General features: G+C 48.1%; 5 protein-coding genes and 1 long non-coding RNA gene across 12 annotated transcripts; 3 read left to right on the forward strand and 3 right to left on the reverse strand.

The window, feature by feature from the left end:
- The first annotated feature begins 86 nt into the window (after nt 1-86).
- On the forward strand, nt 87-7,809 carry LOC1273123 (uncharacterized). The gene is made up of 5 exons (XM_312075.6): nt 87-532; nt 600-1,969; nt 2,056-2,061; nt 2,874-4,356; nt 6,555-7,809. The coding sequence occupies exons 2-5, from the start codon at nt 895-897 to the stop codon at nt 7,807-7,809; spliced, it is 3,819 nt and encodes a 1,272-aa protein (XP_312075.5). The 5' UTR covers nt 87-532; nt 600-894.
- LOC133391599 (uncharacterized) lies at nt 4,784-6,420 on the reverse strand. Its single transcript, XR_009765084.1, has 2 exons — nt 5,940-6,420; nt 4,784-5,871 (listed from the first exon to the last, which is right to left on the reverse strand). It is a non-coding gene; the product is annotated as an uncharacterized LOC133391599 (long non-coding RNA).
- Nucleotides 7,810-8,121: 312 nt separating the features above from the next.
- LOC1273122 (diphthine methyltransferase) lies at nt 8,122-10,032 on the forward strand. Of its 4 annotated transcripts, none has more exons than XM_061646785.1 (3): nt 8,122-8,603; nt 8,784-9,440; nt 9,515-10,032. In XM_061646785.1, the coding sequence occupies exons 2-3, from the start codon at nt 8,843-8,845 to the stop codon at nt 9,988-9,990; spliced, it is 1,074 nt and encodes a 357-aa protein (XP_061502769.1). In that variant the 5' UTR covers nt 8,122-8,603; nt 8,784-8,842; the 3' UTR covers nt 9,991-10,032. The 4 variants fall into 4 exon arrangements, with proteins under 4 accessions (XP_061502769.1, XP_061502770.1, XP_003436260.1 ...); XM_061646786.1 differs by having other exon boundaries at nt 8,419-8,714; XM_003436212.2 differs by having other exon boundaries at nt 8,420-8,714; nt 8,773-9,440.
- Nucleotides 10,033-10,151: 119 nt separating this feature from the next.
- Nucleotides 10,152-13,897, forward strand: LOC1273120 (zinc finger MYND domain-containing protein 11). The gene is made up of 7 exons (XM_312072.5): nt 10,152-10,709; nt 10,798-11,660; nt 11,733-11,958; nt 12,034-12,646; nt 12,727-13,021; nt 13,096-13,251; nt 13,323-13,897. The coding sequence occupies exons 1-7, from the start codon at nt 10,574-10,576 to the stop codon at nt 13,458-13,460; spliced, it is 2,427 nt and encodes an 808-aa protein (XP_312072.4). The 5' UTR covers nt 10,152-10,573; the 3' UTR covers nt 13,461-13,897.
- Nucleotides 13,883-16,017, reverse strand: LOC1273119 (pyridoxal phosphate phosphatase PHOSPHO2). Of its 4 annotated transcripts, none has more exons than XR_009765081.1 (4): nt 15,716-15,994; nt 14,503-15,635; nt 14,200-14,422; nt 13,883-14,103 (listed from the first exon to the last, which is right to left on the reverse strand). XR_009765081.1 is itself a non-coding variant. In XM_003436214.2 (2 exons), exon 2 carries the CDS (start codon nt 15,365-15,367, stop codon nt 14,615-14,617), a length of 753 nt encoding a protein of 250 aa, XP_003436262.1. In that variant the 5' UTR covers nt 15,368-15,635; nt 15,716-16,017; the 3' UTR covers nt 14,442-14,614. The 4 variants fall into 4 exon arrangements, 2 of the variants coding, with proteins under 2 accessions (XP_003436262.1, XP_061502771.1); XR_009765082.1 differs by having other exon boundaries at nt 15,839-15,993; XM_003436214.2 differs by lacking the exons at nt 13,883-14,103; nt 14,200-14,422 and having other exon boundaries at nt 14,442-15,635; nt 15,716-16,017.
- Nucleotides 16,018-19,210: 3,193 nt separating this feature from the next.
- On the reverse strand, nt 19,211-23,926 carry LOC1273118 (serine protease snake). Its single transcript, XM_312070.6, has 2 exons — nt 22,281-23,926; nt 19,211-21,225 (listed from the first exon to the last, which is right to left on the reverse strand). Exons 1-2 carry the CDS (start codon nt 22,774-22,776, stop codon nt 20,873-20,875), a joined length of 849 nt encoding a protein of 282 aa, XP_312070.5. The 5' UTR covers nt 22,777-23,926; the 3' UTR covers nt 19,211-20,872.
- Nucleotides 23,927-24,269: the final 343 nt, after the last annotated feature.

Raw genomic sequence — 24,269 nt, forward strand, 5'->3', positions numbered from 1 at the left:
TTTTAGCGGCCGTCACTGTACCGTAAACGGAAGCAGATCAAGCAACGAACCAGGGCACTGTAAACACTTTACTGTTGACAAACAATTAAGCCATTCGTTCTCGATTATCCGTGCAGAATAGTTTTTCGTTCAACAAGCGCAGCGAAACCTTTGGCGTAAGCTTCGTGCAAACAAGTTTTATGCCTTCGGAAAATCAATTACCAAATCTTTTCGGCGCTTGCATTTTGTTTTCGAGAAGTGTGTGTTTTGGCCGTACCGTGTTAAGAACACTGCAGTTTGGTGAAGTAAGCCGAATAATTCTCCCCATGTAGCTGGGTGGCGTGTGTTGTGCGTGTGCATATGTGCACACGGATGCGTTCGCCTGACGTTTGGTTGTCCGCAGGTTGCTAACAAAAAGTCTATCAATTTGTGTTGTTTTCGTGCAAACTAGCTGGTAGCGAGAGCGGAGGAGTTTAAGGAAATACTGAATCAAAACATTATTCGTCCGGTGGTGCTAGCGTTCCACGCGTTACGATGCGACAGTGGTCGAGAGGTCCGGTATAGGTGGTGGCGTGTTTCTGTCGCAGCTCACTCAAACGATGCTACTCTTCCTCACACAGGTTAATGCAGTGCGTGCACACGATGCACACGGCCGCAAAGAAGCAGCGTAAACAAATACGCAATAGGAGCACTATTCTGCGCGAGCGAGCTCACCCGGTGCAAGGTGATTGGTGAAGAGGGCCCGAAGCTTTACCGACGCGACGCTACGGTGTGCCGCCGTACGTAATGGTACATGCCTGACGGAGGAAGGGGGTTCACAGCACCACCAGCAGATTCGCGCGTGACCCGCAGCAACCTGTCCCGGTCGGAAAGGTGACAGACGACGCACTTACCGACTGCTACGATTTCTAAACAATGAACGCGCCATATCCGACACCGAACGCATGCTACACGGACATCAAGCAGGGCATCCTTTCCTACACGTTACCCCTGCGCACCGATCTGAGCGATATACCGGGACCGCCCATTAGCTTGCTGCCAACCCCGCCCCACAGCCTGCTACCAACCGTCGCGCAGGACAAATCATCGTCCTCCTCCGGGCAGAAGAAGAAGCGCCGCGCGTACGTGAACGAAAGCGAGGAGGCCCGAGCACGCCGCCTAGCGCGCAACGCAGAAAGGATGCGGCAGAAGCGCGCCAACGAGACGGAGGAAGAGTACCGGCTGCGGCTGGCCAAGAATGCGGAAAGCAATCGACGGAAGCGACAAAACGAGACTGATCTAGAGCGCACCATCCGCCATGCCCGCAGTGCGGCACGCGAACGCTTACGGCGCGCGATGGAAACGCCCGAGCAGCGGGCGGTCCGGTTGGCCAAGCTGGCCGAACGGATGCGTATCGCCCGTGCGAACGAAACGCCCGAACAGCGGGCCATGCGGCTGGCCAAGAACGCGGCCAAAGCGAAGGAGCGCCTGATGAAGGAGTCGCCCGAACAGTGGATCGAGCGAAAGCGAAAGAAAGCGGAATACGCCCGGCGCAAACGGAGCGGCAACCCGAACAGCTCTGCCGGCAGCAGCAGCAGCAACGATGCGGCCATACACAGTACGCTCGCTTCGCCCGAGCTTTCCTACGGCCATAGCTACGTCCCCGACCTTGGCCACGGGGTGCCGCCGGACGTGAAGGACATCAAGCTGATAGCCTCGCCGAAGCAGCACGGCGGCAGCGGCGCACAGCAACCGGAACAGATCTACAGCACACCGCACCTGCCCTTCATGGGGCACGAGGTGAAGGCGGCCGATTTTCTCCCGGGTGCGGTAGTGCAGCACCCGGGCGCGACCGCCCTACACCACCACGACCTGTCCAACCCGAACAACGTGCTAAAGTTTCACGTGCTACCCTACTCGCTGCCGCCCGGTGCAGCGCCACCGGCGGTACCGGCTGGCCCCGGTATGCCACCCCATCCCGGACATACGGTGTACAAACACAGCAAACATTGAGCGGACAAAATGGGTGGAATTTATTGTAAGAATCGACAACCTCCCCCCCTCACGGAAACGATGGCAAACGTTTCCGTACGCAAGTGAAGCGTACAGGGGTTGAAATTACGTACAGCAAAATTCACAATTGAACTTTGTGTGCAAACAAAACTAGGCAATACATATATACAAACCTATTCATTACTGACACGATAAGCTTAAGCGAGGCAAGGTGAAGCGATTGTAATTTTTTTAGTAGTGCGCGTTAAGGAGTTTCCCCTTTTTGTTTTTGTTTTTATGTTTTAACACCAAGAATAATAGTGGCGAAAATTACGCACGAGAAGAAGTATGCTGTAATCGACGAAACATAAAGATGGATTGCTTCCTGTCCTTTTGGTAGATTGTAAACACACACAAATTGTAAAATAAAAGAATTTAGAATATCACTGCAATTAAACAATACTTTACTCGGCTCATCTCAAACTGGAAAGTTTGTGGAACCATTAGCGATGCGTTAAAGTTTGCGCGAAAATTTGCCAACTCGCAACAACGTTTCGCATACGGCGTGGAACGCACTGTACTGCAAACGTGACGACTGGGCATTGGACAGTGCAAAGTACTGAACACGCGACTATACACGCTCGTGACTTTGTCAATTTTTTGATGAATGTTTGACAAGGATCATTTTCCATACCAGAGGGAGAAGAGAAAAGCGACCAGAAAGAAAAAAAAAAAGCTGCAAGTTCGCCCAAAAGGGTGTTATTGATCCAAGCCAAGAGGAAAATTGACAGTAGAATTGTGCAGGCGTGCGAATTATTGGTAGTTTTGTTTTGAAAACATCCCGACCCTTGGCTTACGGTTCCGCTTCAATCGCAGTGTGTCTGGGTGTGTGCGCGTGTATGTGTGCATTCGGTATGTGTGAGGACAATTGGCACGAAATATGAATGGATTTTTCCAAATCAACACATATTACAATGAGTTTAAGCAAGAGGTTGACGCTGCTTACGCCGCTGCACCGATTCCTCCGCAAGCAGTCCAGCAGCATCACCAGCAGCCGCAGCCACAACGGCAGCAACAACAACAACGGCAGCAGCAACAACAGCAACGCCAGCAGCAGCAGCAACAACGCCAGCAGCAGCAACAACAACGCCAGCAGCAGCAACAACCACAACAACGGCCGCAAGTAGCTGTAAGCGAGAGCAGTGTCACGTCCACCCAGCACACGCTGACCCTGGGCAGTAGTAGCAAGCAGCAGCCGGATCTGAGCAAAAACCAGCGCCGTTTTGTGCACGAAACCGAGGAAGCGCGGGAGAAACGGCTGTCGCGGAACGCGGAGCGTATGCGCCAGAAGCGGGCGATGGAAACGGAGGAGCAGAGTCGGAAGCGTATGGCCGAAAACGCGGAGCGCATGCGACGGAAACGGGCGGCCGAGACGGAGGAAGCTTATCGTATGCGAATGGAACGCAACGCCGCCTTCAAGATGACGGACGAGTATCGGCGCCGGCTGAACGAAAATGCCGAGCGCAATCGGCGAAGGCGCCAGAACGAAACCGAACTGGAGCGCAGCATCCGGCGGGCACGGAGCGCCGCCCGGGAACGGTTGCGCCGGGCAATGGAGTCGCCCGAGCAGCGGGCCGTCCGATTGGCAAAGCTAGCCGAACGGATGCGCATGACGCGGGAACGGCTGTGGACAACCATGGAGACACCGGAGCAGCGGGCAGAACGGTTGGCTCGGCTGGCCGAGCGGATGCGCATTGCTCGGGCGAACGAAACACCCGAACAGCGTGCCCTTCGGCTGGCCAAGAATGCTGCCCGGGCGCGGCAACGCTTCCTGAACGAGTCACCCGAACAGTGGATCGATCGGAAGCGGAAAAAGGCGGAGTATGCCCGGCAGAAGCGGGCGGCCGCAGCCCTCGGTATTGAGGGCGCCATCATCACGTCAACCAGCAGCGCGAGCGCACCCCCCGGTCCCAGTCATGCAAGCCATGGCTTACAGCACGCTTCCGGGCCCTCGGTTGGCTTTCCGGGCCATGCGCCATCCACCCTGCCCGAAACGATACTGCATGCGACCGGCGGGGCACAACAGCCGACGGGTAGTACTAGCAGTGGCGGCAGCAGCAGTACCGGCGGGGGCTCATCCAGCAGCAAACAGAAGCATTCTTCCGCGGCGGGACAACTACACTCGGAGCACATTTACGCCACGCCACAAGTCATATTCAGCGGTGGCGACTTCAAACCGCACGAGCTGCTGAACGTAAACGGGCAACACTTGGTCATGCAGGCGGACCCGAACTGTCCCAACAATCTGTATAAGCTGCACATTCTACCGTACCCCTTCCCGTCTGCGGCGGCATCAGGCAGTGGCTCCGCTCCGCACGCCGACCAGCCGAGTGCATACAAAACCAAGTAAAAGAGTCATCATCATTTGCGTGCGCCAAACCAACGTGGCCATATGGTGCAGGAGATCAGGAAGCTGCTGCTGCCCACGGTTAGGCCAGAGCAGGAGCAGATAACTATAATAGTTTACGCAAGTAGGCGGCACTGTAGCCGGCAACCATTTATGGTGCGTGCGTACCGCCATTTACAGGGCTAATCTGGCAGAAGACGGCAGCGGAAAGAGAAACAAAAACACAAAAACATTTTTAATTATCTTAAGCATTGATTGAAAGTTGCAATTACGCAAAAGTGTGGTGTTATGTGGTATTTTAGGTTTAGTCTTTCTCGATAAATTTGAGCTTCGGGTATGAAAGAACGATATCATCGACAAAACGATGGTCGATGGTACGTAAGCATCAATCACCCCGGAAAGGGAACGTTTTTTTCTTTTCTTCACGCAATTTTGTTTTATTTATACGCTTTATAAAACAATATGCGAAAGTTTGAAACGAGTTACATAGGTTTGCATCTTCCCTGAATTAGAATTCTTTCCACGTAGTGTGTACATGAAGTAGAAACTTTCATCCGCTGGTCGCAATGCGATAACTAATAGAATCTAATTGTCGAAAAATAAACTCTCAGTGATTATAATTAGTTGTTTGGCCTTTGGGTTCAGTAGATGGTTTATCAACATATCCTTGTCGTAACGAAGCACGCGGTCATGGCTGCCTTTCAATCACGTCCTGTCTGATCGCTCCGACAAACACATCGAAGGTTCAATTATCATCTGGACTTTGTGCCCTTCCCAACACCCAACATCGTTAGAATCATTTCTATTCTATTCTATGTGTTTTAACGTATGTTTCCCGAAGGATAAACAGATTGTTTTTGTTATTCTTGTTCTCTCCAACATAAAAAAATGCATTTAAAATTCTACCCAACCCATACAACTACTGCCACCACTGTACGCAAACGAGTATGCAAATCCTTCCACACATGCAGGTAAACGTGGCCCGCAGGCCAAACCACCGATTTTCGTGAGCTCGCCAACGCTCCAAATCGGTGCGATATTCCCTCGCTGGCGATGCTTTTTGTAAGTAGTTGTGACGGTTTATGACGTTTCGAGCGAAGGTTTTTTAGGGTTCAAGATGGCCGCCAAAAAGCTATTGAACTTTTAACGGTGATTTTATTAATATATTTATTCCGTGTCGGTGCTGACGAGGCCATTTGCGTGCTCGAAGCATGGTGTGTGCTTGCTGAGCTGCGCTGCGAATCAGTTATTTGGCCGGAGACGAAGCTAGCAGTTATGAGCGGATGCATGCGTTGTCAAAAAGGTGCTTAAATGCAACATGCCATACGCCACTCCGCGCAGAATCGTACAGCGAGCTTGAGGGCTGGGTTAGATGGAGGAAACAGACTTTGGCGTTGACGATGAAGAGAGGCAGCCCGGGATCGAATTTACACATGGCACATCAAAATCTTTCTTGGGTGGTGCCGTCGCGCCAGTTTTGGTCTCCCACACATGTGACGATGCAGGAAGGTTGGCTGTAAAATAACAAGAAATACATCAGAATAAGCGCTTACTGTAGCACTGCCGAGTAATCATAACATACCGACCACGGCGATCTTCTGCGTTGCACACCAATTAAAAACTCTTTAGCTATTGGTCCAATAACACTTGCACCCATTTTCTATTGATTTTTATGCACAATAATTAACAAAACTTCTAATTCACATCTGTTACACGGTTTGTTTATGTTTTTTCACGTGCCCATGCGCGCGAAAGAGATGGCATGACACAACGAGCGAGAACATACACACCTCGGTACATGGTGCGCGTAAATTGTCACCAACACAACGAAAGACATATGAACAAAAGTTGGACGAAGTGTTTGGAGTGCTGAGGGAGAGGGGGCACAAAAGCGCACCTCGAAACGAACACTGTAAGCGAGTAAAGGACGGTTAGAGAAAATGAGCGAGATGCAGCTATTTTTGAACGTCAAAAACCCTCGCCTTGCCCAACGGGCGTCCGCATCCACCGCTGCAGAGCTGCACCAGAAGTTGTTTTGTATATTGGCTTTGCGAAAAAGAAAAGTTGTGTTTTGAACAGAGATTTCTTTTTTTGTACCACACTTGCGCTTCCAGATCCTTTCTGACAAACGAGCGTGGTGGGAACAGTTGCGAGAGGGATCTGCTGGCACCCCGCACCCGTGCGCGCTCCCGTAAAGGCAAGCATGTAAACACACCAACCAGCAACTAAATATGAATGGATTCTTTCAGCTCAATCCATACTATAATGACATTAAGCAAGAGATCGTGGTCCCATACGCAGCAGCACCTGTCGTGGCGACCACCTTGCCGCAAACAATACAGAGCAGCGTCCCGCAACAACTACAGCAGCAGCAGCAGCCAGGAACCATTAGTGCCGGTGACGATCGTTCCGTAAGCGTACCGCACCACCTGTCGCCCCTGTCGAAAAGCCAGCGACGGTTTCTGCACGAAAGCCCCGAAGCCCGGGCGAAGCGGTTGGCGCGGAACGCGGAGCGTATGCGCCAGAAGCGGGCCGCCGAATCGGAGGACGAGTACCGCAAGCGGATGGCCCAGAACGCGGAAAGGATGCGGAAGCGGCGGGCGGCCGAATCGGAGGAGGAGTACCGGAATCGGATGCACCGCAACGCGGAAAACAAGTACAGCGAGGAGTACCAGATACGGCTGGCGAAAAACGCCGAGCGGAACCGTCTGCGGCGGCAAAATGAGACTGACCTCGAGCGGAGCATACGGCGGGCCCGTAGTGCGGCACGCGAACGCTTACGGCGCGCGATGGAAACGCCCGAGCAGCGGGCGGTACGGTTGGCCAAGCTGGCCGAACGGATGCGTATCGCCCGTGCGAACGAAACGCCTGAACAGCGGGCGTTGAGGCTGGCCAAGAACGCAGCCAAAGCGAAGGAGCGGCTGCTAAACGAAACGCCCGAACAGTGGATCGAACGGAAGCGAAAAAAGGCCGAGTATGCGCGGCAAAAGCGCAGTGCGGCGGCTGCCGCCGGCAAACTGGGCCTCTCGACTACCTGCAACTCCTCCAGCAGCAATGCCAGCGCACCGTCCGCGGCGGGCGGCAGCGAAACGGCGGGCTTTAGCCACGCGCCGACCGCAACCAGCACGTACAATCTCGAACCCACTCACTCCCTCGTGTCGCTGTCGACGACGGACCTGAAGGACATCAAGCTAATATCAGCACAAAAGCCCGGCCAAATGTTGCAGCTGCCGGAGCAACTGTACGCTACGCCGCACATCCCTTTCAACGGGACCGACCTGAAGCCGCCGGAGTTTTTAACCAGCAGCGGGCAAGCGGCGACGAGCGGCCAGGGCGGCCCACCCCACCACATCATGCAGCCCGAGCTGTACAAGTTCCACATACTGCCCTACACCTTCTCCCCCACGGCCGGTGCAGTGCATCCGACGCAGGCGGACTACAAGGGCAAATAGGAAGCGTGCACCTCCATAGCTATAAGCTATATTGGATCGTTTTGTCATTTAAAGCTTATTTGCGCTTAAAGTAAGGAAAGAGCCTGTGCTAAGCTCGCACGGTGACCTTTCTGTTCTTCTTCTTCTCAGCAACAGCCGCGGTCCCCTTGTGTTGAAGGAAGCGAATGCCAGGATAGAGTTAGGTTCCCCCCTCGTTCATTGCAACAATCGCTAGAACACGTGGAGCACACGTGTGTGGGTCAGATTAGCATCATACAATGTAGCGATCCCCTTTTATGGAGTGAATTAGCATAAGTTAGCCAGTCTGTCGATGAACAAATAGTGGTACTTGTAACAAGTTTAGTTCGAATGGTGTAGAGAGGTTCATTATCACAAGCGAACAAGGGTGTAAAACGTTGTGTTTGAGGTAAACCTAATTATCCTAGTCACTTTCATCATAAGAAAAAGGTTGAATAAAATGGTACTAGCATTACTACATTGCCGTTTGGGTTTAACTGCGACATCCAACACCACAAACCAGATGCCAGCAAACAGTAAAGCTTATCGGGGGAGCGCATGATTATGTTGAGATTTTGTTTAAACATGATTTATGTTGAGCACGCGTGACCTAGCGCAGCTACTAGAAGAGGATCTCAAGCATTGAAACCACAGATATAGATGCAACATAAAAATATGTAAATAATAACATGACAACACAGTCCAACATAAGTTATGTTCCTCTGTTCTATCGTCACGGTTTGGATTGAACAGAAAAGCAATCGTTTCGCCGCTGCCTATTACACCGTTCAGATCTGGTAAGTGATCTTGCAAAAGTCTATGGGCAATCAGCTAATGAATGGCACCATCCGATGATGAGCTGGCTCAATTACACATCCTAACAAAAAGAACCGTAAAACACGTGTTCCGTAAGTTCGTAATTTGGTTTTCTAAATTATAATCAAATTAACAATCGCCTCGTTTTAGGTCACCATTAGGCCATACCATTGCATCCATTGCATCAGTTGCAAAGCCCCCGTATTAGTAGGCCCCACCAATGGGTAAATTAAATATCGAAACTATAACCTCACACGACACCGAACAACCGGCCGATTCGATCGAATGGTGTCCGCACGACGGCTGGCAGGACGTATTCGTATGCGGCACCTACCAGCACGAGCGCGATAAAGATCCGTCCTCCGCAAATCGAGTAGGCCGAATACTATTGTACCGGTTCGGTGCTGGACCGGACGGTGGTGGACCTACGGATGATACGCTCTCGCTCCTACAAACGATTGACAGGTCGGCCGTTTTAGATCAAAAATGGAACCCACGGACAAACCATCAACTGGCGGTGGCCGGTGCCGATGGAACGCTAGCACTCTACGCCCTGTCCGACACATCCGGACAGCTTCAGCTCGAACCACAGACAACGGCAACGCTTGCGGGCGATGAAACCGAGGAGCGTAATCTGTTAGCGTTGGCGCTTGATTGGTCGCCCGATGGAAAACGGATCGCTGTAAGCGATTCGCACGGTTGCATCCAGCTATTGAACGTTGAGGATGGTCTCCAGCCCGTGCACAGCTGGAAGGTGCACGGGTTTGAAGCGTGGACGTGTGCGTTTAGTCGGCATAACGAAAATATCGTCTTCAGTGGTAAGTGAATGGAATTGCTTACCGACAGTTCCGTCGCCTTCAAATTACTCACACAGATGGGATTTATTTGGCAGGTGGCGACGATTGCTTTCTGTGTGCGCACGACGTACGCTGTCCGGGCGAACCGATCATGAAGGGTAAAAATAAAACTCACTCGGCGGGAGTCACCTCTCTACTGTCCTTTGCCGGGCGGGATCACATTCTACTCACCGGAAGCTACGATGAAAACGTACGTCTGTTTGACGAACGGCAGCTGAAGTGTAGCGTTTCCGAACTGCCGCTGCACGGTGGCGTCTGGCGCTTGCGGTCGAATCCACTCCGCGAGCCGGATACAATTCTGTGCGCCTGCATGTATCATAACTTTAGCGTGGTTCAGCTTAATGCAGACGATTCGTTCGAGCTGGTGGGAGAGTACGGAGAACATGAGAGCATCTGTTACGGTTGTGATTGGCAACAGGTAGGGAAAGGCTACCGTTCCGGTAGAAACGTGATAGCGACATGCTCGTTTTACGATCATAAACTATGCGTATCGGAAGTAACTGTAGCTTAGCTAGGTTAATAAACATACGAAGCGCTTACCATTCTTGGAAAAGTTTTCTACAATAACTTGTGAAAGTGGTCGGATGTATGCGAATCTTCAAGAAAGCTGTACCGATACTGAAACCCACGGCCGTATTACCGTTTTCTAGGAAATTTTCAAAGCATACCTAGGTGGCAAATTGGCAACAACATTCGATTTGACAGTTATGACAGTTCTGTGACAGTTGGTACAGGGAACGAGCATTGATGTCGCTCATGCGGCGCCAGATGATTTCTTGCAAATACCGCATAACGTCGATTAGAAAACAATTGCAAATAAGATACGAAGCTTCCAGCTTTTGCTTAACTGAGGTGTGCATAAGTGAAAAACAAATGAGTCAAAATACACAATGCAGCAGATTCTCACAAAAGCATTTGACAACATCCCATTCGACGGAGCTGTGACCGCTACCTAACAGCTGTCAAACGTTTGGAACAAACATCTGTGAAAGAAGAAGACCAAGAAGTATCATCAACATAAACACTTTGGCTGTGCGGGAAATACATGTTTCCTACGATCCGATGAAAATTCGACGAACTTTGTGCGTTGCAACATGGCTAGCCTAGTACAGCAGGAAACGCCGTGTGGTGTAGCATCCGCCATCTGGAATATAATTACCAGTGCCCAGGGAGAAGAAATCGAACAGACGAAGTTAGTTGAGCAGCTCGCCGATGTGCTCGAAGATACGGGTAAGCATCACGACAAGAAGCATCCTTCCAAACCAGTCTTTCTCCATTGAAAAGTCCATTATTTTCCTAACCCACCGTCAAAACACAGAATTGGCGGAACGGCACGTCCAGGCGGCCATTTCCGACGAGCTAATAGTGGAGTGCGCCCGACCAAAGCACCGCGGAAGACAGAGACTAACTCCCACGTACACAGTGCCGGCAAACTGGCAAACGTACGCCATCCCGGACGGACAGCCGGACAAATATTGCTACGAGTGCCACCAGGTTGGCAGTGTGGTGAAATGTGCCGGCTGCGTCCGAAGCTTACACGAGGGCTGCCAGAAAACGGGCGACGAGCGGCAGCTCGAGCTGGAGCAGTATTTGTTGAAGCAGAGGCACATTACGGTGTCGGCAGTCAAGGCGCGGACGGCGCGGGGCAGGCAAAGGCGGTCCTCGGCCGCATCGCTTGCGGTCACAGAAGAGAGCACCGTCTCGTCGATGGACCTGTCGGCGGCTCAAGGCTCCGTCGAACACGCTGACAGTACGGGGCTCGGGCAGCACGGTTCGGCGGACGATTCGGTGGACGTGATTGTGGGCGAATCGCTTGCCGACCGGATAAAGCACGAATCCGACGACACGTGCAGCAGCATCAAGCGGGAAGAGAACGTGAAGGAGGAAGGCTTGCCGACCGTCGACGACGCAATGTTTGTGGGTATGGTGCGACCGCCCAACCGGCGCCTGGAGAGAAGCCTCAACACACCAACGGTCAAGCCGGAAGTGTCGGACAGGGAAGGTAGTGCGGGCAGGGATGGCAGTGATAATAGCAGTCAAGCGGCTAGTGACACGATCGCGCCCCGTTACTGCTACGCCTGTGAACTGCTGCGGCATAGCTCCAATCAGGCACCTTCCAGCATTGAAAAGAGCGAGCTGAATTATCTTTTAAAGTTTGTAGTCGAACAATATAAATCTTGGGTAAGTATGGGCGAAAGCTAAGCCAAGCTAAAGGTTTCAATCACACACGCGCTCGTTTTGTTTTGCTTTCAGATTCCAAAGGATACATTTTCAACCTCCAAGTTCTTGAGGGATACCGCTCGCCAAACGCCCGTGGTGACGCGCAAGACCATTGATATTTGCCGCAAGATGCTGCTGCGCATTCCCACATCGTTCGCGGACGTACGGGAAAAGATCACAAGCGAGCAGTACGCCCGGTTGGAAGAGTTTCACGTTGATTTGCTGGACATTGTGCATAACGTTGCCATCATCCATGGAGGTAGTGCGCGTTTACTGCTTGCAAACACGGTCTCAAATAGCTTCTAATCCCTCTACTCGTGTCCCCTGTCTGTAGATACTTCGACGGCCTACAGTGCTGCGATGTACTTCCTAGCGGATTGCGTGTACGATCTGCGTGAAATACGCCACTGTTCGGACTGCTATCGCCACTCGGCCGAGAAAGCCGAACCGGATTGGTTCGCTCGACCGTGTCGCACCCGGCACGAGCTGGTGTTTGCCAAGCAGTCACGCTTCCAGTACTGGCCGGCGAAGGTCGTGCGGGTGGTAAACAACCTGTACGATGTGCGGTTCTTCGGCGGAAACCATCCGCGAGCGCTAATAGATGCGGGCTGGGTTAAGCCCATCGATACCGAGCTGGGCACGCTCGGTGTGAAGGATAAGCATGGAGGCTTTCAGCTAGCGATGAAGGAAATGTTGAAATATCAGTCACTCGCGGAAGGATTCAGAGATCATTTTGCCTTTACGTCCGTCACGGAGCAGATGCAGGCAGCGGTGATTAACAGAACGGTGGAAAGTATTTTGCCGCCTGAGTTGCGCGAGGGCGCTGGTAGACAGAGTACATCCTTGGGCGGTAAATTCACAGCGCGGACCATGAAGAAGAGACAGCGGAACCAGAGAAACAAGCAGCCCAGTGTGGTGCATCAGTCTGTACCGCTTGGTGCAGTGAGGTGAGCAGTAGTACCCCTAAAGCAAATCGTGATGTGCTTTATTTTATTTATTTGCTTTATTTATTCATTTTACTTCACAGCCCACCACCGACTGTTGCCAGCACAAATGGCAGTACTATATCGACGCGGTCAAAACGTCGGGAAACGGCCTCCCATCAGCATACACCAGCCAAAAAGACACGCTCCAGCACTCAAGCAGTCGCCCAATCGCCCGAGCAGGATTCGGTCGAGCTTCCTCTACAGCAGTTGGACTGCGCGCTCGATGGCAATCATAACGGGTACGATGGTGAGGTAGGCGCTTCCAGCTCTACACGTGTAGCTCGCACGAAGCAGAATGAAATTCTACGGTTCCCGGAAAAATACGACACATTTCGGGTACGCAAGTGTTTAACTCTCGGCAGGTAGTTTTGGGTTAAACTAATATTCTTTTCTAATTCGAAAACTCTCAGCTAAAGCAACTGTTTCAACAAGTAACCAATCTGGAGGAAACGAAACAGGTCGCTCTAAAGCTGCTGCAGAACAAAGAGCAGCACTTTGCCCGCAAACTGGAATGGTTGAAGGAAACGCACCAGCACCAAATAAGTGAAATTAAGAAAAGGCAATGGGTATGTAGCGATTGCGGACGTTTGCTGATGTACTTAAGCTGTTCACTAACTACTACACCCTATCTTTGCAGTGCGTGGTGTGTGAAAAGGAAGCCCGAATTCCGTGCTGCTGGAATACGTCCTACTGTACGACCGACTGTCGCGAACGGCATTGGCCAGGGCACCAGCGGCAACACCCGATCGCGAGCAACAGTAATCGTTTTTCCTAGTCACACAAACGACAGCGTATTCTTTGCGCGAGGTCTCTCACGATCTTCCCGTGGGACTATCTCTTCAGCGCACCGAATGACGTGTAGTATAATCCGGCATGTGTTTCTTGAATTATTTTGCTTTTCTTTGCAATGCCTAAATTGCATTTTATTTCTCTGTGTTTAACACGGCCGCTAGTAGCTAGAATTGAATTAATTGTGATGCTATTGAATTTCATGTTTAGGTTCTGCACGTTTGTGCAAAACAAATTCATTAAGATTGAATGTGAAGCCCCCGGGGGATCACGCGGTTACAAGTTTCACAACATTTCATTTTATCGTTTGTTTCCTTTTTCTGCAGCCGTGTTCAGTTTTGATAGGTTGATTTTCTATAGTTGAAATAAAATGAATTATCTTACGATTTGAATTCTACTAAGAAGAAATAAAAAAAAAAGAAATGGACTACACTTTTATTGCTATACTATCATCCGTCCACCGCGACAAAACTCTTTGCTGTACAATTCAACTCTGCAGCTGCGATCCGGCACCTCTCGTGGCCGGCGGTCCTTCAACGGGGACAATATCATTTCCTGCACCAGTTGCGTATAGATGCTTCAGCCGTTGCCGTTCCACATCTCGTCGTACTCCTTCGTGCAACCGTTCACTAGAGCCGGGCGGAAAGAAAGGAACAGCCAACAAGCGCTTTCGTATTAATGCCGTTCGTCAGCAAACAACCAACTCCCCCTTTGCCAAAACTTACCGGTCAGCGGCTTGACTGTAGTGGACGTAAGCGATTAAACTGCCACTCGCGATACAGGCGGAAAGGAAAGTTAATTTGGCCACCGTCGACATTATTGTGCGCGTTCGCTTCCCGCAACGATGAGGTAAACCAGTGCAATCGCAGCCCGTTTGACGTTTCTCGTACATAATGTAAACAAACCCCACCACTCCCTTTCAACACTCCAGCCTCCTTGCTCCTCTCCCTGCGTGCAATGTCAAGCATTTTCGTTTGCAACGTTATTTTATTAGGAAAAAAAATTGAAACAAAATGTAGTATATTCACCATCATTATGGAGTCTGTAAAAAATGCCAACCACAGCACACCGGCACACATGCAATAGCATTTCGGCAACCGGTGTGCTGAGCAGGGTGAAAACAGTACGGCGCTGTAAAGATCAGTCCTCCAGTTCAGTCCATATAAGGTCGTTCAGCTCGTGCCCATCCGTCCACTGCAGTACCTTGGCCACGTACGGGTGCTCCAGCTTCCCGATGGCACCCTGCAGCGCATCATGGCAGGAGTAGCCACGTCTGGCACAGGCGTACCCATTGCTGCCGAGCCGCAACATCGGACACACGTCGTTCTTGCCGTCCCCGGCGTAGAACACCTTCTCGTAATCGACCTGCCGCTCGTCGTGCTGCCGGCGCAGGAACTCTTCCATTATCTTGCCCTTGCAAAGGTTCTTCGAGCTGAGCGAGCACTCCGTCTGGTAGTGGTACGGGCGCAGCTCCAGCAGCCCGCTGCCATCGAACCGGGCCGGATTTGTGAACACGCTGTGTATGTACGAGCCGATGTCGTTGAAATCGTTCCACAGCCGTATGAACTCCGAGTTGGAATCGCTTATGATGATCACGTCGAACCCGTGCCGCACCAGGTTGCCGATGCACGACTTCATCCCGGGCACCTCCGGTATGCCGCGTATCGCCGACGCAATGTCCATCGGCTGGAAGCCGCCCTGGTGCAGCAGCCGGAAGACGCGCTGCATGTACGGGATCCAGCCGCAGGAGCGCAGTATGCTTTGCACGTCCGGCGGTACCCCGCCCGGCCCGAGCAGATCGCGCACCACTACGTCCGTGTTGTGTTCGCAGACGGTGTGATCGAAATCCAGCACGGCCAGCCGCTTCAGCAGCCGTCCACTGCTGGAGAACATCCTTACGCGGCTGCCGCGTCGCTTGCTGTCACTGTTTGCCGTGTTTGGTTTGTGTGCCACGGAACCACTGAATAGAAACACTCACTCCCCAAGCGAGTACAGGTCGCGATGAGCTGCTGGTGGCACTTCAACCCGAAACTGCATTCATGAATGGTAAAGTTGGACCGACGGACGCTTTGCCGATGCTGCAGAACATCTCCTTCGGTAAACCCGTGTGTGGCCCGCGGCTGCGACGGAGAATTCTCGATGTCGTCTTGTGGATGTGGATCTATTTTAAATGAGAAAGTTCAATATCAACCTAGTGTGTGCCGATAGCGGAAAGCGTTTGTGCAGGTGAAAGGGACACACCGCCGGCGATCAGGGTCGGGCGGAAGAAGATGGATTCGGGTGGTCCACTTTTCGTCAACAACAATTACAACAAGCACGGCACTGCGACTGCAGGACACGCCACAAACCAACACACACACCCACCCAGCCGACCGACCGAGAGCTTCTTGCGCAGCAGATGACAACAAAACAAAACAAACATTTACAACGCTCGCACTACGGAAACGACAAAGAAGGCGCGGGCGCGTGTATGAGTGTGTGTGTGTGTGCGCACGGAGGACGAGAGGGCGCGAGCGAATGATACAGCTCGCGAGTGCGCTAGGAGTGCGCGGATGCAAAGGGCATTGGAAGCAGGTCATTTATTTTGTTTCTATTTTGTCGTGTCAGGGCGCGTTGGAGCCAACAAAATGGGTGAGTATCGTTTTACTCGGTTTCGGTTTGTGAGGTCGATGCAAAAGTATGATGCGTTCACAATTGCAATTGCACGCAGCGGTGCAGCGTCACCGTGGAATTTCACATCAAATAGGGAATAATTATCAGAATGTATTGGAAATCCTTTTGAGAGTTTGATAATCACTATTTCAAACGACCTTTTACCGGAAAGTTGTACGTATTTTCAATCGCGGAAGTACATTGCCTCGATCGTAAAAAAAATATGGCGCAAATCGCTGGCGTTTTTTTTTTGCGCAACTTAGCACATGTTCGGCAAGCGAGCGCGGCTCACGAGATATGGGGCGTCGATTGATTTGCTTTGGCATGATCATGCATGCAATAGATTTGCTTTTATTTTTATCCACAGACTCTTCTCTTGTTTTCATGTACGTTTCATTGTAGAAATTAATTACTCTTATTTTATGTTCGTTTTATTACTTTTATCGACGGGACTACAAATCCTGTCCTGTTTCATACAGATGCATTTGGTTTTGTGGTAGAGTGTTGTCGTGTTTGCACATTTTTTTATTTTATTAGAATTGTTTATGTTTATGTGTTGACTTTCTGTGGATTTTTGTGGCCATATCGTGTGAAAGATGTCACAGCCCCCCATCGGAGAACAGCCCGGAAGAGTTTTGAATTTCGCTCAGTTTTGTAGGAGCCCCAGGATCCCCAGGCAATCGTTTAATCTGGGTGGGATCAGAGATCTATTATTTCTATTTAGTCATCATCATGTGAACGGCCTGGTTGGTACTTGAAAATACAAACCATTGAGCATTTTCCTCTGAAACGAGCATAGTTTTCCCCTTATCGATGTTTGGCATGGTTCCCAACGTCAGAAAGAAACAAACCCCGTCTTTTGCTTTTTGAAATAAAATTAACGATTCACTTAGAATCGTCATCTGCTGCAAGTGTGAATAAAGATGTAATGAATTTTCAGTTTGAAACCACAAATATTGACGTTTTTGTACAGCGGCACATTTTTTTGCAGCGGCACAATGTCTACTACATGAAAGCTAAGAGGAAATTCAAGATTAGAGGACATCATGTGGTTAACACGTTCAGCCCGGCACTGATTTTCATCGAGTTTCCGTTCTGCCGGCGTCTAGAACGCAAGCAGTTGATTTTCGCTATAATTTCAACTCTGCTGAACGCGGCTGAACGCGTTAACTAGGGTAAACGTACCTATAGTGGTGCTAGTACCAATAGTGGTGGTATTGCACTAAAATGCGTCTCATACGATAAATTAACAGTAGTTAAGTTTTTTTATGATAGTGTGAAATGTTCTCTAGCCTTTTACAAAGGATTTAAAAATGAAATGGGGCCATTCCGTTTCTTAGTGACCGAAAAATCCATTATTTTGTAAAAGGTATCAACATTTTTCCAAAATCCTTAGGATTTCATAACGATACTCATATTTTTGTTAACGTTCTAAATGACCACATAACAACGTAATTATTAGTTTTTTAACATAGTTGTTATCAAATGATATTGTTTTATTCAAATTCATTGGCTTTTGACCATATTTACGTATTTTTAAGTGTTTTTTACGATAGTGCCATTATAGGTACACCAAACAGGCATGTTCCTATAGTGGTCCTAGTTCTAAAATCAATAAAAACAGGTAATTTTAGATTTTTTTCAACGACATTTTTTACTTGTCGTACTGTTTTCATTAAAATAAGCAACAAAAATGAGTTTTCTGTAAGTAATTTACCAAACAATGGCCATATTTCGCTTATTTGGCTGAGTGAAAAATCGACTTCAAATCAAGCAAACTCTTCTGGGTATGGGTTGACGACAGGTACTTCAGTCAATACTTTCAGTACTTTAGTCAATATTTTCATCAACCAAATTCATACATTTTTTACGATCAAATTACGAAAGAAATCATTATTATGGCAGTAATCCTTGCTATTCACACGAAAACAGCTTCAAAACTAAGTTATATTGATATTATACACTGTTTTGAGGCATCTTTGTTTACCACCACTATAGGAACACAATACGACGACTATAGGAACCATAGCACCATTATAGGTACAACAAAGCAATCACAAAAATATGTATTTTTTCGTAAAATTGATGTGTTTCATGATAAAAATGGTTGTGATTGCAAAGATAAAACATATTCCAACTGTTATGTGTTAAACTATTCAGAAATTGTCCTTCCTGACACTTTAAATCCATTAAAGTACATCTGTACCACCACAAATTGCACCACTATTGGTACATTTACCCTATCAGTTGAATTATTTACAATTCAAATATTATTTCCGTAAGAATCTAGTATTGATACTGATATCGATATTGTATTGAGTTTTCTTATGATTAAACTAGAGAATGAGAACAGGATAAGCGGATAGGAAGAAAATACTTACTGTACTAAAAATCGATATCAATCAATTATGTTTCCATACTTGCTCTCGTCGTTTTGTCAGCAAACGTGAGTATTCTTCCATTTGGCGTAACGTCCTACGTGGACATGGTGGTCTATATAGGCTTTCGAGACTTATTCAGTATCATGCAGCTGGATAGTCGTCCTTAGAATATTAGGCCATTCACGGAACCCCCCAAAATTACTTACTGTAAGCTAGCATATTTGGCTATGATCTTCATAATTTTAAAATCTTCAATGGCTTTGCGAGCTTCCTATACGCATGATTGATTATCCTGCCATGGGCGCACCAATCAGTTATAAATTAACTATACAAAGCCTTATTATTATTGTGCCAAATAACGATAATTTTAGAACTGTGTAGCTGTTCTGTTGCAATAATGACTATAAATTATAAACAGATTGTATGCTACAAACTAGTACAAGCTGGTGTATGAACTGGTGGTGAAAATGCATGTCCAGAAATCAGTCTTTCTGATCGTACACATAGAAAGCCATATTTTATAAAAAACCATCAAAGCTTTGGAGTTAAACTCTAGGTTTGCAATCAAACGGCAGGTATAATTCACACATACTTTACATTTCTCTTTCATTCAGAGCCTTCTAATTTTAATGGTTGGAGCCTTTTATTCTCCTAAATCAAGCCAGGGTTGACTGTTATTTACAATTTATTCAATAGCGATTAATTGGTGTATAATAATGGAATGTATTGATCAATTGTCATTGTATATTTATTTTTTATTTTATTTAAATTAAATTATCTACCAAATATAAGCAATTTTCTAGGATTTTCTTATAGCTAATAGCTATTGGCTGGTGTTGTTGAATCCGTCCGTAGCAGGAACGTTCGGCGGTAACTCGGGATCCTAAGGATGGCAACACATTTCATGTGCCCGGTCCTACAACACCTTGGTTATTAACGGATATAGTTATTAGCAACAATCTAGTACGTCACAAAAATGAGTGAAAATGAGTGTTGTAACGTACGCTGGCGCTACGCACGGATTCAATGATACCACCGATTATCTATAAATTACAAGCTACTTTCTAAGATTGACGAACTACAACTTTTTAATATACATAAATTATCTTTCCAGAATGAAGGTTCGGTACTTTTTAAATTCTATTCTAGATTGTAGGTAGTTATTCTAATACAAAACGAACAAAAAAAAAACAAATACGAAACATCATAACGCTTCAATTGAAATGTAAACAAATTGAAAAGTGGAAATATGCTGCACAACTGGAGATGCAACTGTAAATAAAATCGAATTTCCAGTTTCTAAACGACGATTGGACGGTCAACCGGCATACATCGTAATCATTGGCAATATATTTAATTCAAATGCAATTTTAGAAGCCTTGTCTCGCGTCTTTCCCTTACCATGACTCATCAATTGCCTATGTTAGGCCTATTTCACGATATCTCAGAAAAAAAATCTTTGCACTAATAGTATGTTTATTTCAATAGTACATGCAAACGGCGTTGGGAGCACGCTTATAATTTGTGTGTAAATGCTACTGTATGTTATCATAGTGGCATAGTTTTCATATCTTCATAGTGGTTCATATCTTCTTGGTTATATAGAATTGTATTGTTTAATAGAGCTATGCGATCGGCTTAACATGCAATATAGGACCGTTTTGTGTAGGTTTTTTGCCGAATATATGTATATATTTTGTATGTCTCTGAAACGGTCAGACCGTATGGCTAGAATATCAGAAACACTCAGAAACATTAAAAAAATCACTCCTATTATTCATGTCTTGTATAATGTCATGCAATGCTTTTTTGTAAATTTATGTATAATGCGTAGTATAATATTACGCAGTTTTCATCGAAAATGAGAGAATTGTTTCAAATAAATAATTTCAAATGCAATAATTTGTCTTACTATCACAACTATCAAGTCGTTCGTTTGTATCAAGTTTGCCTTCGTAGTGGTGAGTGGTCAATGAATCATACTACAAACCAAACAATGCTGAAAGAATAATTTTCTAACTCAAGTTGCATCCAGCAGCATACCTATCCCTGATTTTCGACCTTTTCTAGCTAAATTTCCACCACATACAATTTTTTTCTTCTTGAATTTTGCTCAGAAACTGTCCTGGGATATTGATCATTAGTGATAGCGCGCTGCATTGAGTCGAGAAAGAATTCCCTCATTATTCGATGGCAGTCAATCGGTTTTACGCAGACAGTGCTTTTGCTAGGAACACACATGTAAGGCAGCACATAAGGGAGGCAAGAAGCAAATGGCTTATTTTGGCAAGGCAATTCTCGTTGTTGCAATCTTTGGCACTGGGGTGGTGTGGTGGTCCGTAGGGATGGAGCGCAGTTCCGAGCGCTAGTCCGGTGTGATCTGCTCCAGCACCTGGTCGATCCACCCGGCGTAGGACGAAACGCGCGTGTACAGCCCGGGCCGGTCGACCGTACCGCAGATGCCACCGTTCGACGTGATCCCGACGACGTAGTAGCGATAAGCTTGTCCGATCGGTCTGGCCGACGGAAGCTTCAGCTGTAGCGGACCGCCCGAATCACCTTCGCACGTATCCTTGCCACCGTTCGGGTCGCCGGCGCACAGTTGACTTGGCAGCACGCCATGGCGCAGGCGCCGGCTCCGGTACAGCAACTGGTTGCACTGGCTGTTCGGTACGATCGGTATCTGTACGCGCTGCAGTATCATGGACGGGTCCTCAACTGGAATAGGGGAATGGAATGACAAAAAAAAAAACGAAACAAAATTACTATGGTTGTAAAAATGAGAATTTACAATTCTCTAATAAAATCGAACTGGAGAAAGAACCTAAAGAATGTGATAATAATGCGCCCAACTCATTTGTAACCATTCGCCAGCAAAAGCACATACCACTTTTTTACGGAATGTATGTGTTTCACAATTTAGAAAAATGGGAACCTAATCTCAAACCAGTTGCGTGATAATGCCAAGCGTGAGATCGAACCATATGTTCCTTGGCCTACAAAAAAAACACCGTTTCTCACTCGCTCTTCTCACTTCTCACAAACTTTCCAGATCGCTATCAAAATTAGCAGAAAAAGGAGTTTTTTTTTATGGTAAAATATAAGATACACACTCAAATTCAACGCACAATCTGAAACAGGTTTTCAATATGCTACTCAACAGTTCGCTAAGAAAATGTGTGATTTTTTGGTTTTTCTTTTTTTTTTATTTGTTGCTCTCTTTTCCTAACCGCGACAAGCAACGATATAAAGAGAAATTGCACTAGTTTTTCGCACAAAATTACAACATTTAAGATAAGGGACTATGGAACCAGTTCACGGAACTACGTATTTATACAAGAAAAAGCGCTGATCGCGAGTGTTGATGTGCCATGGTGGCCGAAACTGTTCACAATCATAGATGATGTTTCAGGGGTTGGAACTGGTTTGCGAGAAAATGACTGCTAACGTTAGTTTTACGTTTGTCACGTCACCCTTAAGGCAAGTTCACTTCATTAAAAATCTCCAGAAAATGTCAAAAACTGGTGGCCTCATTTGCCTTGTTTTGCAGGCACGATTGGTGTTTATTAAATGGTTTCACAAATTATCCATCACGATCAAAGATGATCGGTATGTTGTACAGCAAATTTACAAAAAAGAACACCACTGCAATAATACCGTATCACAAGTGGTTATCTCACTCACTCATACACACTACCACACACACATAATTGACTGATTACTGCAACGATACCGTATCACAAAGGTTGGTTCGACGCGTCGCAATTACTTACAGTGTCCAAGTTTGCCCCACCCGGTAGCGATCAATGGCACGTTCTCGGGGATCGTTTCGCTTCGCCAGAGCAGCGCCGGCTGGATGCTGGATGCCACCGGTGACTCTAGCCGTATCAGCGCAATATCGTTGTACGCAAGCACACCGCCATATCCCGGATGCAGCACAACGTCCCGCACGCCAACGTACAGCGCGGGGCGGCGCAGATCATGCGCACCGAGCTGCACCACCGTCGGGGGATGGGACATGCCCGTGTGGGCACAGTGTGCCGCCGTCAGGACGAAGCGGTCCGAGATCAGCGTACCGCCGCAGAACCATTCGTACCCGTCGACACAATCGCCCCCATCGGCTTGCAGGCAGGACCGTCCCAGCACGGCCATATGGGGGAACTCGTCGGCGGTCGCGCTGTCACCACCCACTATAGCACCGACCACTGTTATTAGGTGGAAGCATCCGCCGAGCCACAGAAGCGCCACTACCAGCAATGGTAACATCATCTTGTCTCGTCGATAACGTCTTCACGCGCAGCTCATGAACAGGCTAGGTTTATTCTACGGTTTAGTGAAAAGGTCCTTTTGCGCTACAAAACGTTCACTGTTGCACTTGCACCACTACACGGCACGATTACAAATGTTCACACGCTTAGTTTGCACTCTTTCTAATCAACTCGTTCAACAACGGAACAAACTGGAACTGGTCACATCCTGGACAAGGATATACTGCGCAACAGTACGCTCGCGGCACACACAACCGTTGCGTTCTTCCAGCCGACGCGGAATGAGCGCACCATCGATGACCGTGCGCGATTCGAGCGACCGCTGCTGACCGAAGTGTACTGCTCTCGCGCTCGATACGTCATCGTTTCAGCGTACAGCTAGCGCGCGGACGGGACGCGCGAAGATCAAGAATCTACACGAACCGCCGTGGTGGAGTGGCTGCTGCTGAAGAGCTGCTGCTGTCTTGGGTGGCCGAACGTCTTACAACCCCACACGCACACAGCTTTGCTGGTGTTTCGGGCGCTAAGGAGCTTTGAAGGTTGCGTACGCTGTGCAGGGCCGACCGTACCGGGTAGGTGCGATCCATCAGATTCATGACGTCACACCACGGCACAGCACAGAAGTGAGCGGGTGAGTCGTTGAAGTATGATCACAAGCGTGGAAGAAGGGATGCTACAGAAGGAAGACCGGCGAGGAGAGGGAGGCAAGATGTTCGCCGGCATCGTGTGTGAAGCGAAGGCGTGCGAACGGACAAAACGGTTCCGATAGGGTTGTCACTAACTTTAATGACCTTCGAGCGCCACACCAAAAGGTTTTAGGCTCATTTTCATAAACCTTTCGCACGCTTAGCGATTCTTCCGAAACTGGAACCGGGTTTTTTATCTCCGTTATCAATTCTAATCGGCCATACGTGCCGCAATGTCCTAGTGCGTGTGTGCGTGTGTGGGTAGTGGAAAGCCTGTTCTTCTGGTAGGTTTATTTATAGCCCACCCGGTTTTTAGTTTATAATTTTGTTTTATTGTATAGCTTCCACTCATTAATGACGGCCATTGTAGCCACCGTCGCTAGCAGCTAGATTTTAGTTGAAATTTGAAATGTAAATGTATCATTACTTCCTTTGCTTTATCACCTGTTGCCGTACATACATTTAATTGGTTAAAGATGTTTCAAACAGTCAGTATGCTGTGAAACAAAGTACATGCAAACACTGTGGGACAATGTAAAGGCACGAGACATTTGTTTACTAATTTCACTAAAACCTAATGCAAATAGTTCGGGATATTCCAGAGCGTGACGCACCCCCCCGAGTGATTGCGAAAGAATCAATTGCAGCGGGAAACAGACCGTCTCATCTATTATTTAAATGAGTCAAACACATTGCTGAATATTGAACGTTAGCTAATTAGGTGCCGAAAAGTTTACTTTTTAATTTATAATGAGACAGAGAGAGAGAGAGAGATAGAAAGAGAGAGAGAGAGAGAGAGAGAGAGAGA

This window comes from Anopheles gambiae, chromosome 2 (genome assembly GCF_943734735.2).
Source record: "Anopheles gambiae chromosome 2, idAnoGambNW_F1_1, whole genome shotgun sequence".
In the NCBI taxonomy this organism is placed as follows: Eukaryota; Metazoa; Arthropoda; class Insecta; order Diptera; family Culicidae; genus Anopheles; species Anopheles gambiae.